Genomic DNA, 20954 nt, shown 5'->3' with positions numbered 1-20954 from the left:
TCCTGTGTATGCACAGCTTAATATTCAGCCAAGACTCAGAGAGATTCCTGAAGTCCCTATCTGCAGCTTCTTCCATTCTGCTATTCCCTTCCATAATTCAAACTATCAATTATGGATCTCCGTCTCATCAGTTCAGCAAGGGTCTCATGCTCTCCTTAGGCTCCCACTCCATGGACCACAGTCCTGAAAGTGCCTCCAGGCATAAAGCTAGTGTGATCATAGGGCTTACCTTGTTTGTTTCCTTGCTATATGGCATTATTTTCTGAGTTGGCTGTTCGTTGTTCAAGGTCTGAAAATAGCTGTTTCACATATTTTGTTTTATATTTGCTTTCTGCAAGAGGTCTAGTCCTATAACAGTTACTTTATCAAGACTTCTTATCAAGCAGAAGTAAAGAAGTGACTTTAGAGCATCCTCAATTAGGTACTACTACATTTTCCCATTTTTATTTTTTTCTTATATTGGTAATATAGGGCTTTTTAAAGTATCAACACATTAGAAAAGAATAAAAGTAACCTACCATAATTACAGTACCCAGGGTCAACCACTCTCAACATTTTGGAAATTTTTTTCTTCTAGTCTTTTCTGTGCACTTTGAAAACATATATTAGCATTGGTCTCTAAGACAACAGCAAAACCACTTTTGGTAAGTACCAATGGGAGGTGATTCTCATTTTTATTATTGATAATGATATTAATAATCATTATCTGCAGGATACAAAGGAAATAGTAGTGATCATGTAGACCTAGACAACCAGAGAAGGGGAAAAAGAAAATGACAGGCCCCAACTATTCTGGAGGCTGAGGTAGAAGGTTGGCTTGACCCTAGAAGTTTGAGGCTGTTGTGAGCTACAATAGCACTGCTGCACTCCAGCCTGGGTGACAGAGCAAGACCCTGCCTCTAAAAAAAAAAAAAAAAAAAAAAACAAAAACAGAAAGAAAGAGAAAAAGAAATGGAAAAAAGGAAATGACAGACATTACTTTGGGGCTAACAGTGATATGTTCCTAAGAACACATAAGTTATTCTCTGTGGAATTTCAGAAATAATTGCAGGAGAAGAAGTGGTTCTTTGAATAGGCTGTTTCACTAATTTTGATAACTCCAATTATAGCTAGATAAATAGATACCGTGCCCTTATATTGTTGATATTTTGCCCATATTATGCCCCCTTTCACTGTTGCAGCTACATATTTGAAAACAAGCTATAAGAAAATTTTTGAGACTAAATTTTGAGTATGGGACAAATTTTTCCCTACCAAATTCTATTGAGAACTGGGTCAAAACAGATGAATATTTAAGTCTTTTACTGTAATTGGCAAAATTACTTTCCAGAAAGCGTAATACAAATTTTCCTAACCACTTGCTTTTGCAAATGTGTCCTGTTTTTGTACCTTCATTATACAGCTAATTAATTCTATACTTGTTAATTGTATAATTTGGGGACAGTAACTTAACCTTTGTGTGCCTCAGTTTCCTTATCTACAAGACAAAATTAACAGTATTTTAATTTACCTCATAATGTTATTGGGAAGACATAATAATATAAAACCCTAAAATTAATGCTGTTATGGGTTCAATGCTTAATGAATATACTAGTTATTTTTTGTTAAGGTTTTGGTGTTAAAATCTTAGATAATTAACCAAGTAAAAATTTATCTTTCATTGTTTTAATTATTGAGTTATAATAATATTGAATATTTTTCTTATATTTAGTAGCTATTTGCATTTCTTCTTTGTAAATAGTCTGTTCATATCCTTGGCCCATTATTTCTTGGACTTCACAATTTTCATATAGCTTTATACAAACTCTTAATGTAATAAGGTCATTTAATTTGACTTCTTTTCCTATTTGGATGCCTTTCATTTTTTTCTCTTCTAGTACTACGTTGAATACGAGTGGTGAGAGTGGGCATCCTTGTTTTGTCCCAGTTCTCAATCAGAATGGTTCCAGCTTTTGCCCATTCAGTAAGATGTTGGCTGTGGGTTTGTTACAGATATACCATCTTTCACCAGTCAGAATGGCTTTCATCAAAAAGTTAAGAAATAACAGAGATGGTGAGGCTGCAGAAAAAAGGGAACACTAATACGCTGTTAGTAGAAGGTAAATTAGTCCAGCCACTGTGGAGAGCAGTTTGGGGACTTCTCAAGGAACTAAGAATTAAAGTGATATTTGACCCAACAATCCCATTGCTGTATATACACCCAAAGGAAAATAAATCATTCCAGCAAAAAGACACACACAATTATATGTTCATCACAGACTATTCACAATAAAAAAGACATGGAATCAACCCAGGTGCCCATCAGTGGTGGATTGGATAAAGAAAACATGGAACATATACACAATGGAATACTATGCAGCCATGAAAAAGAATGAAATCATGTTTTTCACAGCAACATGGATGCAGCTCAAAGCCATTATCCTAAGCGAACTAATGCAGGAACAGAAAACCAAATACCACATGTTCTTGTAAGTGGGAGCTAAACATTGGGTACACATTGACATAAAGATGGGAACAACAGACACTGGGGACAACTAGAGTGGGGAGAGTGGTGGGGGGGGGGGGAAACGGCTGAAAAACTGCTTCTTGGATACTATGCTCACTGCTTGGGTGGCACATTGATTTGTACACCAAACCTTAGCATTTGTACTCCAAACTTTGTAACAAACCTGCACATGTACCTTAATTCTAAAATAAAAGTTGAAGAAAAATAAAATTATTTAAATTTTTTTCTGGCGTCTCCCTCCGACATTTTTCTCAGTTTGTGGCTTATCTTATGATACTATTATCTCACGGAAGTCTTTCAATTTGTGTGGCAAATTCTGCATATATTTTCCTTCATGGTTTCTTAGAAAGTATTTGTGTTTTTCAAGTCTGGTCCTATCCAAATATCACAATTTTAACTTATTTTCTCTTTTTGTATTGCTTTAATTTTAATATCTTATTTCTTAATCCAAATAGTTTGGCCTTTGGTGTAGTATAGCTAAGGCTTTACTTTTAAACCCAGCAAAAGTCTGTTGCTTCTTAATAGGTCAAATTAAGTTTGATTCCTGAAAACTGCTTCACAGTTTTGAAGTATGTGTTATAATTAAATATGTGGTATTTTAAATAGTTAGTGGTAGAGTTTTCTGCATAAGGATAGTCCTAACAGTATATACAGTCATTTCCTAACAGTATATTTATAGCCGGTTAGTAAAATCCACATGAACTCTAACATCCTTACATCAGAACTAGCCAAGAGGGCTTTCACAGTATCATACTTTACCTATTAAAAAGTGGCACTGTGGAGAGACGACTTGGAAAATAACTAAGTTGGTTTAAATTGCAACCAACTAATAATAACAAATATATACATTTATTGTTAATTAGAACAAGCTAGATAGCAAAGAGCTAGAAATACTCAACTAGGTGTCAGTTTTAACATGACCCTCTTCTACAAGACTTGATGTCATAGACCCAACAAAAATGTGTTCTTTTTTCTTGTGCCAAACAGGTAAATAGGCAAAAATATCAATGGGAGAAGAAAACCAAACCTTTGTGTCTAAGTTTATCTTCCTGGGCCTTTCACAGGACTTGGAGACCCAGATCCTGCTATTTATCCTTTTCCTCATTGTTTATCTGCTGACCGTGCTTGGAAACCTGCTCATCATCATTCTCATCTTCCTGGATTCTCGCCTTCACACTTCCATGTATTTTTTTCTTAGAAATCTCTCATTTGCAGATCTCTGTTTCTCTACTAGCATTGTCCCTCAAGTGTTGGTTCACTTCCTGGTAAAGAGGAAAACCATTTCTTTTTATGGGTGTTTGACACAGATAATTGTCTTTCTTCTGGTTGGGTGTACAGAGTGTGCGCTGCTGGCTGTGATGTCCTATGACCGGTATGTGGCTGTCTGTAAGCCTCTGTACTACTCTACCATCATGACCCAACGGGTGTGTCTCTGGCTGTCCTTCGGGTCCTGGGCCAGTGGGGCACTAGTGTCTTTAGTAGATACCAGCTTTACTTTCCATCTTCCCTACTGAGGACAGAATATAATCAATCACTACTTTTGTGAACCTCCTGCCCTCCTGAAGCTGGCTTCCGCAGACACAGCACAGAAATGGCCATCTTTTCAATGGGCGTGGTAATCCTCCTGGCCCCTGTCTCCCTGATTCTTGTTTCTTATTGGAATATTATCTCCACTGTTATCCAGATGCAGTCTAGGGAAGGCAGGCTCAAGGCTTTTTCCACCTGTGGCTCCTATCTTATGTTGTTGTCCTCTTCTATAGGTCAGGAATATTCACCTACATGCAACCAAACTCCAAGACTACAAAAGAACTGGATAAAATGATATCTGTGTTCTATACAGTGGTGACTCCAATGTTGAACCCCATAATTTATAGCCTGAGGAACAAAGATGTCAAAGGGGCTCTCAGGAAACTAGTTGGGAGAAAGTGCTTCTCTCATAGGCAGTGAACTCTGAGTCTGACTTTTAGAGCTATGGTAACATCCTTTAAAAAGGAGCAAGAATTTAGTAGGCAATTATGAATTAGGTTATTTCAGGAAGAAGTGTGAAAATGAACATGTTCTAAAAACTGTGAATACTACAATCTAAACTAGAACATAGGGAAAAAATAAAAGCATGAAAAGCTTGGTCATTTCCTGATTGTAAAAGTGTTGGGTGCTACTGTGAGGAGTTTGTAGTTAATTCAGCTGCCATGACATGTTTTAAGCACAGTCACAATTGAATCTAGGAGGTTTCAACCAGATTATTCTGAAAAACAGCTAATACAAATTGCAAGCATAATTCTAACATCAACGACATCTCAAGTTTGCATGTCTTCAGCATATAAAGCTTAGAATAGGCTCTGATTGAAACAATTAAAATATCTGTAAGAGTCTTTAATACTGGGTTCATTAGATCCTAGAGCATTTCAGCTTGTGAAAAGGTACCAGAGGAAATAATACTTCCTAGTTCTTCATGATCCCTCTTGAAAACCCCCCAAAATTTTATATAATCACCTCAAATTTCATGTAAGCATAGACTATCAGAGTAAAAAGGGAATTCAATAGTAAAATGATCCAACCACATATCTGAGGCTTAAATTATTTCATAATATCTCATCAAATAATTGTTCAGCATTTGCCTAACCAGGAATGATACAGCTCCTTACTCGGGCCACTTTCTTTCATATAAAGGTAGTTTTTACTATTATAGAGATCTTCCTCATGATAAGTCAAAATCAGTTTTCCTGTATCTTCAATCTAGTTTCTCTAGTTTTAGTCCTAGAGCAATTGTCATTATTCTTCAATACTAGAACACACTGAGGTCAATTTCTGTATTTGCCCAAATTCAATTGTCTCTGCCAACTGCCCACTAGTTTCTTTACAATTTCTTTATCTAATATGCTTTGGTACCCTGTATTATCTTGGTCATCCTCTTTTGAATGAGCCCAGTTTACCTAACGAGTATTGCTTTAAAAAACAAAAGAGAAATTAGAATTTGGGGTAACCCCTCCATAGGCTTCAACGCCTGCACACCATATCACACTGTGGCCCAAGTTCTCTAAAATAGTCAATTCCAGAGTCTACTTCAGTTCCTCATAAACGCGTAATACAAATAAACTGGCTGGTAGCCTCTTTGCTCTTTCACTTAAAACTTCTAACATTCACATGTTTAGAAGAGATTCTAAGTCACGTGTTTAGAGGTGGTTTTCCATGGTAACTATTCTACAGCCATCACGCACGTGGTGTCCAGAAACCACAGACCTCAGACTGACTGTGTAGAAGTCCCCTCCAGTGAACAGATATCCAATAGCTGTACTTATTTCTTTCTTCTTTAATTCATGTATACATGTGTCCATTTTAAAACCAGCTATTGATCTCTTATTTCATTTTATCTTATCCAACTCTGAGTGTATTTGATATACTCAGAGTAATGACTGAGACATAACGTATATTAATACACATTTTTTTACTATCTTTTAAAAATTTACTGGAACTGTATCACAATAGGCAAACTTTAATCTAGGGTATGATAATCACTGAAAACCTTCATTCAAATGATATGTGTTAGTTGAGGTGATAATAGAGAAGGATAGGAAATTTTTAGTTGAATTTGGTAACTTTGGCTGCTGGTTATGATCTAGATGAGATCTATTTCAGTGAATAGAGGAAAAATAAGAAAATGTAAACAGACATTTGGAGATGTTTTACCATGAGGGAGGAGGAAATGAGGTATGGTTAGGAAAGTGGGATTGTGGGGGTTTTATTCATTTTATTTTATTTTAGATGCTTAGGCTACTCCCCCACCCATTCCTTGCAGATTCTAGCCCCTGACTCACTGCCACTCTCCTGAAGATACTGCTCTTGTGTTATAGTTGTTGGTTATTTTAATTTTCCCATAGAACGAAATATTCAAATAGTTTGCATTCTGAGATTCCTTAATCCTCGCTTCTCCAATGATTTCAGCTACTCATTCCCATGGTCATATCTTAAATATTGGCATTAATGATAACTGCCATCCCCTCTGACCAAATTTCAAACACACTCCTGAGCAAAATAAAACGATTGCTATTTTAAAGCACTAAATTTTGAAATGGTCTGTATGCAGCGATGGATTACTGACACCCTGAGAATTATGTTCCCACTCATTCCACCAAAATAGATGCCAATGGGGCTTCTTCACAAAGCTGTCTGCATGAAACCACTACATGCTAGGGAGGGAAGGGGAAAATAAAGACAAAAAAATTCCAATGAAAACATATTTAATACATACACCTAGAAATCATCATAATGATGATGTATCAGTCAGGGCTTTTAGTTTCAAGTAACAGAAACTAAGCATGATTTAAGCTAAAAGTAAAAATATTGAAATAATATTCGAGTCATGTAGCCAGAACCACAGACCAAAATTGTACCACAGAATTGGTTCTATGAGGACAAGACTTCTATTCAGCACCAGAAGCATGATTTACCTGCCAACACCATCAGGACAGGACACTGCTGCCGGAGCTGCTGATTCTGGAAACTGAATATTGCTGCATCCATTGCCACTGTTGGAAAGAAAAAAAAATGTCTTCTGACAAACACAACCTGAGCCAGGTGATCAAATTGAACACCAACAATGATAAGTCATATTGATAGTATGTACCTGTGATATGATGTAATAAAAATGGTACTCTATCTCTGTGACCTTCATCTCCAGTCTAATCATAGGAAAAACATCAGAAAACTCCCAATAGAGGGAGATCATACAAAATACTTGACCAGTACTCCTCAACACTGCCAAGGTAATGAAACACAAGGAAAGTATGAGAAACCGTCACAGTCCAGAAGAGCCTAAAGAGACATGACAACTAAATGTAATGTGATATTCCAGTTGGGATCCTGCATCAGAGAAAAGAAAAAAGATAAAAACAAAACAAATAAACCAACTAAAGAAGTCTGGTCCTTACCAGCCTGGACAACATGGCAAAAATCCATCTCTACAAAAAAAAAAAGAAATTAGCCAGGCATGGTGTCAAACACCTGTAGTTCCAGCTACTTGGGAGGCTGAGATGGGAGAATCACATGAGCTCAGGGAGGTCCAGGCTGCAGTGAGCTGTCATACCACTGCACTCCAGCCTGGCAGCCTGGGTGACAGAGTGAGACCCAGTCAAAAAAAGAAGAAAGAAAGAAAAGAAACAAGCAAGCAAGAGAAAAAGAAAGAAAAAAAAAAAAAGAAAAGAAAAAGAAAAAAAAAAAGAAAAGAAAAAGAAAGAAAATAAAAAGAAAGAAAGGAAAAGAAAAAAGCAAAGAAAATAAAGAAGAAATCTGAATAAAGTATTGTGGACTTAATGTATCAATGTTATTTTATTTTTTATTTTTACATTTTATTTTTATTTTCTTAGTTGTAACAAATATACCATAATAATGTAAGAGGGTAATAACAGGGAAAACTAGTTGTGGAGTAAAAGGTAACTCTGTATATTACCTTCTCAATTTTTCCAAAACTATAAATCCAAAACTGCTCTAAAAAATAAAGTCTATTTAAAAATAAATAAAAGAAACTATATGGTGTGTCCTTGTTTTTTTGTGTCACTAGCTGTTCAAAGTTGCCATCTTGTTTTACCTTAGTCCACTCCTGGCCTAGATATAAAGCTCTCTCTGGTTTAAGTTCTTTTACTCTGCTCCTACAGCACTGTCTACATGCCTCTAGGCAAGCACTAATCATATTATCATGTACTTAATGCCACCGAGCATTCTCTCCTTTGTGACACACACATCCCTTCCGTCTGTGTCTCCACACCCACCAGATTTCCTCCTACCTCTCAGGCTGATCCTCCTCTTTTTTGCAGGTCCGCCTTCCTGACTCAACCAATGGTGTTGGTGTTCCCTGGGCCAATCCCAGCCCATTTCCTTCTATTCTATTCTCTCTCTTCCTCTCTGTCCCTCTCTCTGCAATCCTATTCCAACAGATAGCATCAATCACCATCTACCCAGATTGACCCAAATTTTACAGGTCTAGCCCCAGACATCTCTAAATTCCCAAATGTTTACATCCAAATGCCTAATTGACAATGCTTCTCAGATGCCACAAAGTGTCTCAGTCTTAACAAGCCAAAACTGAACAACGAACTGCAAGAACTCTCACTTCCATACAAAACTGAATGAATGAATCTGTGAACCAATAAACCAGTAAAGACCATGTAAGAGACAATGTCTCGTCGAGATTGTCATTGTTTTTTGATTCCAGGCAAATGGGGTGTGGGGAACAGAAAGGCGATTTGGACTAGTTTCCCCGGACAGGATGAGGAAGCGCCGGAAGCATGACGCTCATTTCTTTAAGCCACCAGAAGCGCATGGTGAGTCCATTCACAGGGCCAGAGTTCCCAGTGTGCGGCGTGGGCGGGGCTTGCAGAAAGGGACGGGGCTTGAAAAGGCCTGGTCTACCTTACAGATCCGGGTCGCGGGGGCTCCTGGGGGTTCCTTCCACAGCTGGTGCGCGTGCGCAAGAGTGAGTCTAGGTTGTTCCGTGGCAATTTATGAAACTCGGAGCCGGCAGTGAGTTGAGGGTTCGGCGAAGTCAGGGGTTCCTAGTTGCAGCGTGATTACCAACGCCGGCTCCCTTCACTGTCCAAGACAGCGATTCCGCGGCTCCTCTCAGAACTGGACGGAGTGACTGAACGGGCCCCTGGAGAGGAGCGGTGCTCACAGGTATCATCCTCGTCAGCGGGCGGTGGGGACGCGGGGTCTTGGAATTGGGAATCACGCTTGAGGGCGTCCATGCGGAACGTGCAGCTCACCTCAGCTTGCTTGCAGTTACTCAGTTTCCACGCTGCCCTCCAAGGTCTGTGCGGGAAAACCTGGAGGAGGGCGCGAGCTGACTGGAGGGATGGAAACGTGGGCTGCGGAAGTAAGACAAGCGTTGAGAGCAGCGACAGAGGGCTAGGGGGTGGGCGGCGGGACGGCTGGGGTCAGGATCCAGCTCCGCTAAAGCAAGGATTTAACCACACTCCTGTTGCCTCTTCCATTCTGTAATAGGGGCAGTCTCCAGACGCGCAAAGTGGTTAGTATGTTATGATCAGCTGGTTTGGGAATGGCTGATATTGATGCCTTGTGGAAAAACCAAGTGTGACTGGATCAATCAACTGGGAAAGACAATGGAGTTTTAATTAATTCATATTGCCTTGTTTTCCCAGTCATTCCTGGCCACCTCCCTAAAAGATTAAAACCTCCAAGTATCGTACTTATTTTAAAATAATTCTTTCTCCATTTAACATAAATGACTTACATTCAGTCACTTATTTGCAAACTGTTTTCTGTTCCTCTTAATCTGCTCTAATCTCGCCAGGTGGTTCTTACCTCAAGCAGCTGTCCTACCTACAACCTGTTTGATTAGAAATAACCCTCTTCACTGACAGTACCTTTTTTCCATAATTAGCAGCTGTTCAAGTTCCTTGCGGCCATAAAACCGTAGAACTGGTGCCACCTGGTTATATTAGTCTAACCATCCACTACGACTTCAGGTCCCTCTGTCACAGTGGTACTGGCTCCGTGTCTTAATCCTGAATCCCACCTTTATATCAGAGGTGTCTATTCAGTACTTTAGAGTTTAACCGTTATATTTCTTAGCTTTGTATATTCCAGTGTTCATCACTTACCATTTAAGCTACTTGCAGTCACGTCACACCTTGGATCTCTATCATCAAAACTATTCCACCTCGGAAATCTTACTTAAATGCAGCATGCCATCCTGAACGTCTCTCCCTGTCCTAGCTCTGTAACTGTTTACAGTGAGTAATTCATTAATTTGTGTTTTTCACCTACAAACCTCCCAGTATATTTGTTGCTTTTTTTTTATTTCCTGAGTTGGATATTTAATGCATCTCATTCTTGTTTAATTATATGTAAGGCTTTTCCATTGCCTATCAGGAGCTTCAGCTGTGCTCTTTAGATTTTGACGTACAATGTTTTTACTGTTTTTAGATACTTTGCAGCTGTACTTTCGATTCTCTTTTATCTTTTTTTTTTTTTTAGAAGCAAACATTTGAATTTTAAAGTAGGTGAAATTGTTTTTTCTATGTGGTGTTAATTTCTGGTTTTGCATTCTAGTAATAAATGTGGTTTCCACTACTCTTGTTTACCATTTATCAAGGATTTTCTATTTGGTAGCCTAATAAATTGCTTTTGTAAACATTCCCATAGGTGCTTGAATAGAAACTACATTTTATCTAGTTTTATTTATCTATTAGGCTAAGCATATTATTTATATCCACTACACTATTACTTTTTTGACTTTATCTGTCAAAGTCTGAGAAAGTTACCTAATATCCCATTTCTGTTGTATCACTGTTGACTTCATTTCTTGTTTTCTGAGAATTTTGCCAAAAGTGTTTCAAGTATGTTGTACATTTAATGACAGTTATATTTCATTATGAGTTATAATCATTTAGTTTCCTCTAATGTATTTGTGCTTTTAATTCATTATAATTTTAATTCACTAAACTCTTGAATATTTTTTGTTTGCCTGGTATTTTTTAGAAATTCTTTTACATTCAGTTTTGGAGTTCTCGTTTCGGATGTCTTTTGAGTATTATGTAGTTTGAGTTTAAATTTTTACCCGGTACATTTATTGTTGCAATTAACATCTTTGTTATTTTTACTTTTTAGCATAAAGCCTTTTCTGTTTTGTCTTTGACATGGCCTGCGAGCTTTTATTTTTTCTTTCTCCATTTATGTTACTTTCAAAGTATCTGGGCCCATAGTTCATTTTTTTGTTGGACTAAATTATACTACTTCAGGACTATTCCACCAGTCATATTTAAGACATCTCTCTTGGCTGGTGGCTCAAAAGTGGAGCTAATGAGGCCAGATCAGGAGGGTCGTGGATGTCAACAGTTGTGGCAGGTTTTCAGTCTGTTGTATTGACGGTGGGCCTTGGCAGATGCGAATGAGGAGAAAGATGGACTTTTGTTACAAGTTTGGGGAGATGTCAAGGAGTACTCCAGAGGGATTCATTACAGGAAGCGCTTGTTTCATGGCAACTGGAAGCAATTTTCTATCCCGTGAGACCCAGGAATAGCCCATGAAAGGCACCATTACCCTTTTCCTCCCCTGGCCATGACAACCTAGATGGGATCTTTCAAGCCAGAAGGCACCTGCCTCTGTGGCTTTCCACTTGCTGTGGGAAATCCTTTGGGGAGCTTGCATTCACAGAGAAAAAAAGTTTCTAAATAAATTGGATAAAGTTACAGGAAAATAGAGAAGACAGTACAACAGAGTGTCCATATACCCCTCCACTAATTTTTCCTATTAGTAACATTTTATATTAGTATAGAACATTTGTTACAATTAATAATACTGCATTAACTAAAGTCCATGCTTTATTCAAGTTTAATTTTTACCTAATGTCTTTTTTACTGATCTATAATCCATCCAGTATACCACATTACATTCTGTTGTCATGCCTCCTTAGGCTTCTCTTGGCTGTGACAGTTTCTCAGACATTCCTTGTTTCTGATCATGCTGACAGTTATGAGGAAGTATTGGTTAAGTATGGAGAACCATCTGTTGGAATTTGATGTTTTTCTCATGATTAGACTGGGGTTATGGGTTTAGAGCAGGAAGATCACAGAGGCAAAATGCCATTTTCATCACATTGTCTCGAGGCTACATACTGCCAACATGACTTATCGCTATTGATGTTAATCTTGATCACCTGGCTGAGATGGTATTTGTCAGGTTTTTCCACTGTAAATTTACCTTCCCCCCCTTCCCCCCACCCCACCGCATTTCCTCTTTGGCAGGAAATTCCTATGCAGAGCCCATACTCAAGGGGTGGGGAGTTATGCTGTACCTCGTGGATGGCTGAGAATTTGCATAAATTATTTGGAATTTTTCTGCATGGGAGATTTGTTTACTCTCCCCCATGTATTAATAAGTTGCCATTTATATCAGTGTGGCTTATGAGTATTAATTTAATTGTTTGAATTATCTAATATTCTGTTGCTTATATTGTTCCAGATTTGGCCATAAGGAGTGCTTTCATTTGGCTCCCGTGTACCTTTGATGTGCCCCAATAAATGTTTCAGTTTCTTTTTTTTTCCCAATTTTTTGAGCATTTCTTTACTTTCTGGCACTATAAGATGCCCCATGGTTATGTTATATGAGCCTCGGTCCTAGAATCAACCATTTCTCCAAGAAATCCTGGTTCCTATTGGAGAATGGTATTAGAAACCAAGATCTAGGAGCTAATTGTTCTTTTGCTGCTGGGCTGTTCTTGCTTCTAGACCTACTTAGCCAACAGAGCAAGGAAATATGTGTTTATATTAATCTATGTATATATACATATCTGTAAATATTTATGTAACCATCTTCATCTAATTTAGCCAAATACAATTTCACACTTAGGTCTCCAACTCTAATCCATTATCACATGGATCATTCTAGCCTCCTTCCCTTGATTTTCTGTAAATTTCTAGTCAAACATTGAGAAAACTGGCTCTCACCACTCATCTGCCACTAAAGTATCTTTTCATAGTTCTGTGTATCCTTCCCCTACTCGTTGGCTGATACTTATTTGAATGTTGAATGATCTATGTAGGCAGGCATTGCCATGGACAAGGTCACACAAACTTTTGGCCAATATGTAAGATCTAACATTGTCACATACATGTGTGCATATGATCTATTGAGAGCTTACTGTGTGTCAAGAAATGAGGTGAGAGCTCTTTTAATCCCTATAATTTGATCAGATATTTTTATATCCATTTTACAGTTGAGAATGCAAACTTGGGTTAATATAATTTGCTCAGCTTTATACATATAGTAACTAGTACAGCTGGGATATAAACTCATGTATCTATGACTCCAAAGTATGTAGTCTCATTTATATATTGCCTATAGCAGAGTTTTTAAACCTTGGAATTATTGACAATTTGGACTGGGTAATTCTTTGCTACAGGGGACTATCCTGTGTAGGTTATTTAGCAACATCCCTGGCTTTGACTTCCTAGATGCCAGGTACCATCTCTAGCTGTAACAGTCAAAACTGTCTCTAAACATTGCCAAATTTCCCCTGTTGGCAAAATCTCCTGATTGAGAACCACTGACCTTAGATGATCATAATAAAAATGACACCTGAATAGTAAATTGCATCTGGACTTGGAGAACTGTAAATCAAATAGAAAGTTGTATCTGGACATCCCTGAATGTAGTGACTCCTATAATTTGGCAGGCTCTTTGAGATAACCCATAAAGTTGTGCTCAATTGTTATGATATTGGCTCCTGGGGGAATTCTTTTGAGTCAGAGTGTTTCCTACACCATGTTTATGGGTCTCATCTCCCTGTACTTGAGCTAAACTCTGCAAAGACTCACACTGAAGAAAAGTGCATATTATTCTCCTGCTAGCAAGTTGTTTTTTGCCTTCTGAGTAAATTGGTGCCAAATATGACCTATGGTAGTCTTGCGAGTCTAAATGTTCAGTTGCGCCTAAGACATCCCTGGTGGGCATTGCATAATTGTCCATAGTAAGTCCTAACAAATATAAACTTTTCATTGTAGTCTGGGAATCCACTTTTTGATTTAGTCCTAATAATAGTTTATGGATATTATTCTAGTATATTTTAAACAATTGTCCCTTACCTTAATTTCTAGTGCTATTGTCAGTTTTACTCATAGAATTTTATTGGCATTTTAAAGAGAACTTGGGGTAAGGTTTTTCAGTCATATCTATTCTGAAACCTTAATATCCTACCTGAAGATTTGTGTTGCTTAATTTTAAGGTAAAAATGATTTGCTACCTGATATAGAATAAATCTAATTGTAATTCAATTATGAAGTTTTTTTAAATCAAAGGACTCTTCATCATTTGTTTTGGGATGTCTATTTGTGTGTGTTTCTCTGCCCTTTGGGAAACTGGTTAGAAGAAAGGGAAAGCGTATTTTCTAGTTCTAATAAAGGAAAATAAAAATAGAAGGAGAATCCATAATATGCATTTTTCTTAGGCAATTTTAATAATATTTGTGTTTAACACTATGCTAATAGATGTTTGTTCCCTGTGGATTAATTTCTATCTTTTTTCAGTTGCTCAGGTACCTGAATATTGGCTTTGTGTCTAAAGTTCCTGGAACTTTCCTCCTTACCATGAAATAACTTGGCTTAAATCACACTGCATATAGTACGCAGGTGCTTAGCTCAAGCCTGAGAATTACTGCAATCTAGTAAGGCGGACTTGAACTACTGTGGGAGTTCTATTTAGGAAGATGCAGCCTCTGAGCAAGTTGATGGCTATCTCGAAACCTCAAAACCTGTCTCTACATGAACAAAGAGAGGTTCTGAGAGCAGATATGTGTTGGCAGCAGGAAACCATCCCTGTCGTGGAGACACATGACTCTGAGGCATCTCGTCAAAAGTTCAGACATTTCCAGTATTTGAAAGTGTCTGGGCCCCATGAAGCCCTGAGCCAACTCCGGGAGCTCTGTCTTCAATGGCTGAGACCAGAGATTCATACAAAGAAGCAGATTATAGAACTGTTGGTGCTGGAACAATTCCTGGCAATCCTGCCTGAAGAAGTCAGGACTTGGGTGCATTTACAACATCCAAACAACAGTGAAGATATGGTGACCCTCATAGAAGATGTGATTGAAATGCTTGAAGATGAAGGTAAGAATATAAAAAAATTAGAGGTAAAATACTGGACCTTTCCTATGTAAAGAGAAATTATCTTTTTTTGAGGCCAGAGAGTATCAAGTGCCAGATCTTGAAGGACTTTATATTACTCTATTAGGAAGCCTTGACTTTATTCTGTAGGTAATAGAAATAGAGAATTAGGTCTCACAGATTGGGTAGGGGAGTGAGACAGTTTGATTTGCCAGTTAAAAATATGTTGACATCAATTTAGAGCAGGAGTTGGCAAAATATGGCACACAGGCCAAATATTTTTTTAAATAAAGTATTATTGGAACATAGCTATGTCCATTTTCATTTTGTCTATGATTGCTTTTGTGCTATGATCAGAGTTGGGTACTGGTAGCAGAGACTGTATTGTCTGCAAAGTCTAAAATATTTGTTATCTGCCCCTTTACAGAAAAAGTTTACCGATGTCTCCTGTAAAGGAGAGAGATCTGAGGGTTCTGAAAATAGGAAAACCAGTTAGACTATTGTGATAGATTAGGTGTTAGAGAATGAGCTTTGGGAAAGCAGGATTTTGAACCTAGAGGAATTATAAACATATAAATAGGATACCTTTTGACATAAATTCACATGTACTGGCCTGCATGAGTGGAATTTGGGAATGGGGGAGAAGGTGTAATACTTTAATTATGTGGCAAGTTTTATTTCAGGTCCCTGTGGGACTTTCACAATGAATAAACCAATATATAGTTAACAAGCTTCAGTGTTCAGAAAGAGAAGATTTGGAAGCTTATATGTATGAACAGAGAAGTAGGAGAAATACAAATCCTTAGGGAGCATCAATATTTAAGAGCTGGTCTAGGCCAGGCGCGGTGGCTCACGCCTGTAATCCCAGCACTTTGGGAGGCCGAGGCGGGCAGATCACGAGGTCAGGAGATCGAGACCATCCTGGCTAACATGGTGAAACCCCGTCTCTACTAAAAATACAAAAAAAAAAAATTAGCCGGGCGTGGTGGTGGGCGGGCGCCTGTAGTCCCAGCTACTAGGGAGGCTGAGGCAGGAGAATGTCGTGAACCCGGCAGGTGGAGCTTGCTGTGAGCCGAGATGGCGCCACCTGCACTCCAGCCTGGGCGACAGTGCTAGACTCCATCTCAAAAAAAAAAAAAAAAAAAAAAAAAGCGGGTCTAGATGTAACTATCAGTTACAGGAAATACAGAGGATAGTGGAACATGTTGAACTATACTGTGATAATACCATGTGTAAAATCCAAACTGGGAAACTATAAGACAGTCCAGTTTTTAAGGGAATAGGAAGGAGTATGGCAAAGTGATATAGAGATTAGTTATACATCTTTTTAAGTTTTTAAAATCATGTGAATGTGTGGACCTTGTAAGACATGAGGCCATGAACTGGATATTTGATGAGGAATTATTGATTGGGGACGTGATTATGTTGGTATTGTGGTTATATTTAGTCTTTGTCTAAAAATTTTCTTAATGAGCAAAAGAAAGAGAAGTCTGATAAGCAGCCTAGAAAGTAATAATGTAGGAAATCAGAGAACCAGAAAAGATTGGTATCTGAGTTAAGAAAGGAGAAATTTTCAAGAAGTGAATGTTCAACAATGGTATAACAAAAAGGTCCTATTAAGATGAATTTTAAAAATAATTCATTGAAATTGTTGATTAGGAGGAATTTTGAGGTTTAGTTTGAGCAGTTTTAGCGGATTTGAGGGGTGCTTATTTGTAATGAGTTGTATTAGTTTTCTATTGCTACTATAATAAATTGCCACAAACTTGGTGGCTTAAAACAACACGAATGTATTATTCTACAAGTCTGTAAATCAGAGATCCAACAGGGGTCTCCCTCAGCTAAAATCAAGGTAATGGTGGTACCGTTTTCTTTCTGGGGCTTATGTTCCCCTTCCTCTGTCTTCAAAGCTAGCAACAATGGGCCAAGTCCTTTTCACACTGCCACATCTCTAACACTTTATTCTGTTGTCATAGCTCTTGCTCACTCATGGTGCTTCTCACTGTCTCACCACACTGGAAAAGCTTCCTCACTTTTCAGGATTCATGTAATTAGGTTGCGATCACCTGAATAATTCAGGATGATCTCCCTCATCTTAAGGTCCTTGACTTTAATCACATCTGCAGAGTCTCTCTTGCTATGTATCCAAGGGCTAAGACATGGATATCTTTGTGGGCTGCTATTCTGCCCATCATGTGGGTTAAAAAAAATAGGTATAAGGTGGGAATGTGATCATTATAGATTATTCTTGAGAAATCTAGCAGAAAAGGCAAATGAGAGGTTGCAGGGTAATACAGAACTGAAGGAAGGCTTTTGGTTGTTTCTTTGGTTTGTCTGGTGGCTCTCTAAAAAACCTGTTCATAGGGCTTGCCCTTATTTTACCTAGTTCAAAAGTCACTCGGAACTGAGGTGGCTACCTGGGGGTATTTTTTAAACATTTCATGGAAAATGTATTAGCTACTGCTGTCTGAGATAATAAATAACTGTTGGGATGCTGGAGGATGAAATGCTTTGAGGGAATAAGGGATTTTGAAAGTTCACACATATATCTGAAAATCTGGAAGATTGAAGACATGTTCAGAAAGACCTGAGAAAGCCCTAACTCTTATCTCTAGCTGACCTTCAAGTGCTACACAAGAAAGAAGTGAAGAATAACATAGAGTTAAAAGTGTCTGAGTGAGTGTGCCCTAATACACACAATGCAACTGCAGAGACCAGGTGATGGTTTTTGTTTTTGATATTGTTTTTATGTTTCAAGGCATTTAAGAAAATCTCTGTGGTATCACAAGCTGACCAGTAAGCTGAGAGAACAGATTCATGCAGGTAAACATAACATAGAATATAGAGTTTACAAAATTAGGTCAAAAGTTACTAAATGAGCAATAACTACAACAGTTAGAGCCTCAAAATATATGAAGCAAATACAGAAGTGAAAGAGAAATAGATCAAGAATAATAATTGGAGATTTCACCCCACTTTTATTAACAAATACTAGAAAAAAAGATTAAAAAGGAAATAGAAGACTTGAGAAACACTATAAACTGACTTGAACTAACAAATATATAGAGCGTTCTACCCAAAAAACAACAGAAAATACATTTTCAAGTATACATGGAATAGTCACCAGCATAGACCAAATGTTAGACTAAAAAACATGTTTCAGTACATTTAAGTAGATTGATATCTCATGAAGTATCTTTTCCAATTATAGCAGAATTAGAAATCAGTAACAGAAGGAAATCTGGATAATTCACAGATAAGTGGAAATTAACAGTCACATAATCAATGGGTCAAAAAGGAAAGCACAAAGGAAATGAAAAAATATTTTGAGAAATGGAAACAAAAACACAACATACCAAAACTTACGACATACAGTGAAGGCATGGCTCAAATTATAGCTATAAATGCCTACATTAAAAAGATCTCAACCCTCCACCTGAAGGAACTAGAAAAAGAAAACCTAAAAGCCAGATGAAGAAAGAAAATAAGTATTAGAACAAAGATAAATGATGTGGAGCACACAAAAATAATAGAACCAACAAAACTGAAAGTTGGTACTTTGAAAAGATCAGCAAAATTGACAGAGGTTTAGCTACACTGATCAAGAAAAAAAGGACTCAAATTACTAAAATCAGGAAAAGTGGGGACAATACTACTGACTTTGCATAAAATGAAAGGGCTCATAAGAGAATACTAGGAGCAATTAAATGCCAGCAAATTAGATGCACTTAGATGAAATTCACAAATTCCAAAAACACAAATGACCAAAACTGACTGAAGAAGAAGTAGAAAATCTGAACTCAACTCACCAATAACAAAAGACTGGATTAGTTATTTTTAAACTTTCAACAAAGAAAACTCAAAGATGATATGGCTTCACTGGTGTAACACCAGTATTCTCAAACTCTTCCAAAAAATAGGAGGAACACTTCTTAACTTATCCTGTGAGGCAAGTATTAATCTGATGCCAAAGCCAGACAAAGACATCACAACAAAAGAAAAATGGCAAACCAAATCCAACAGCATTTTAAGAGGATTATACAAAATGATTTAGTGGGATTGATCCCAGAAATGCAAGTATGGTTCAACAAATGAAAATATATCAGTGCTGTACATCATATTAATACAGTGAAAAGGGAAAAATTACATGATTATCTCAATTGATGCAGAAAAAGCATCTGACAAAATCCAGTGCCCTTTTATGACCAAAATAAAAAAAGGACTAGAAGTGAACTCACTCAACCTGACAAAGGGCATTTATGAAAAACCCACAGTTAACATTGTACTTGATAAACTTGACAAAAAAGTGAAACCTTTGTTCTTAGAATCAGGAACAAGACAAGAATGTCCATTCTTGCCACTTCTATTCAATGTCATACTAAACGTTCTAGCTAGTGCAATTAGGCAAGAAAAAAAGAAAAGGTATCATGATTGGAAAGGAAGAAGTAAAACTATCTCTACTGGCAGATGTTATACTCTTATATAGCCAAAATTCTAAAGAACTCAGTAAAAAACTATTAGACTTAATAAATTCAAATTTGCAGGATGCAAAATCAACAAAAATAGGTTATGTGCCTATAGCAATGAACAACCCTTAAAAGAAACCAAGAAAATAATTTCATTTATAATATGTGAAAAATAGAGGTGTAGGACTTGTCTGCTGAAAACTACAAACCATTGTTGAAATTAAAGACCTAAGTAAATCCTGCGTTCATGTATTGGAAAACTTAATATCATAAAGATAATACTCCCCCAAAGCAATCTACAGATTCAAATGCGATCCCTATCAAAATCTCAGCTGCTTTTTTTTTTTTTTTTTTGGTCAGAAATGGACAAGTTGATCCCAAAATTCATATGGAATTGGAAAGTACCCAAGATAGTCAAACTGCCTTCATAAAGAAGATAGTTTTAGAATGTATACTTCTCAATTTCAAAACTCACTAAAAAGCTGCAATAATCAAAGCTATGTCGTACTGGAATACAATTAAGAGTCCAGAAATAAACTCATACATCTATGTCCAATTAATTTTTGACAAGGGTGCCAAAGCATTAAATGAGAAAATAACAGTTTTTCAACAAATGTTGCTGGGACCACTTGATTTCCATATGCAAAAGATTGGAGTAGGGGCCTTACCTCATATCATGTACAAAAATTAACTCAAAATGGGTCAATTGTCTAAATATAAGAGCCAAAATCATAAAATTCTGAGAAAATATAGAAATAACTCATCACCTTAAATTTGGTAATCAATGCTTAGCTATGACACCAAAGATACAAGCAACAAAAGAAAAAACAGATAAATTAGACCATCAAAATTAACACTTTTGTGCATCAAAAGACACCATCAAGGCAGCAAAAAACCTACAGAATGAGAAAAAACATTTTGAAAATCATATATCTGATAAGGGTCCAATATCAGGAAAATATAAAGAACTCTTACAATTCAATAACAAGATAAGCAACAGTTTTTTAAATGGACAAAGGACTTGAATAGATATTTCTCCAAAGAAGATATACAAATGGCCAAAAAGTATAGGAATAAATGTTCAGGATCGTTAGTCATTAGAGAATTGCAACTCAAAACCATAATAACACCCACTATATTAATATAATGTGGCTATAATAATTACAAAAGGAAAAAGAATAGGGTTAGCTAGGATGTGGAGAAATTGTTGAGAATTGTATATCGTTGTTGGGAATATAAAGTGGTTCAGCCACTGTGAAAAACAGTTTGGTGGTTCCTCAAAAAATTAAACGTAGAATTACCATATACCCCAGAAAACTGAAGACACATATTCACATTAAAAAGTGGAAACAACCCAGATGTCCA

At 37.2% G+C, this 20954-nt stretch overlaps 3 protein-coding genes across 19 annotated transcripts in view; 2 read left to right on the top strand and 1 right to left on the bottom strand.

The window, feature by feature from the left end:
* Positions 1-20954, bottom strand: part of LOC100438173 (olfactory receptor 2AG2) — a 192503-nt gene that overhangs the window by 162510 nt on the left and 9039 nt on the right. The window contains exons 2-3 of one of the 2 annotated variants that reach the window (XM_054524756.1): positions 8912-9366; positions 6955-7032 (exon numbers count right to left, since the gene is read on the bottom strand). The gene's annotated coding sequence lies outside the window, so the exon portion shown is untranslated. Of the gene's footprint in view, positions 1-6954; positions 7033-8286; positions 8318-8911; positions 9367-20954 lie in introns of those variants that run through there. The other variant, XM_063711284.1, reaches the window with a different exon arrangement.
* On the top strand, positions 3466-4453 carry LOC100436303 (olfactory receptor 2D3). Its single transcript, XM_002822081.5, is given in 3 exon segments — positions 3466-4087; positions 4090-4242; positions 4245-4453. Coding segments are annotated over 3 exon segments (984 nt in total).
* Positions 8735-20954, top strand: part of ZNF215 (zinc finger protein 215) — a 51121-nt gene continuing 38901 nt past the window's right edge. For 7 of the 16 annotated variants that reach the window (XM_024254375.3, XM_063727839.1, XM_024254372.3 and 4 more), the window contains exons 1-2: positions 9044-9175; positions 14548-15126. In XM_024254375.3, the coding sequence (XP_024110143.1) occupies positions 14727-15126 (400 nt within the window). In that variant the 5' untranslated portion in view covers positions 9044-9175; positions 14548-14726. 16 annotated transcript variants of the gene reach the window in all.

The sequence above is a fragment of the Pongo abelii genome, chromosome 9, assembly GCF_028885655.2.
Source record: "Pongo abelii isolate AG06213 chromosome 9, NHGRI_mPonAbe1-v2.0_pri, whole genome shotgun sequence".
Lineage (NCBI taxonomy): Eukaryota > Metazoa > Chordata > Mammalia > Primates > Hominidae > Pongo > Pongo abelii.
Note: the sequence above shows the minus strand (reverse complement) of the source record. Positions and strands in the feature narration are given on the sequence as shown.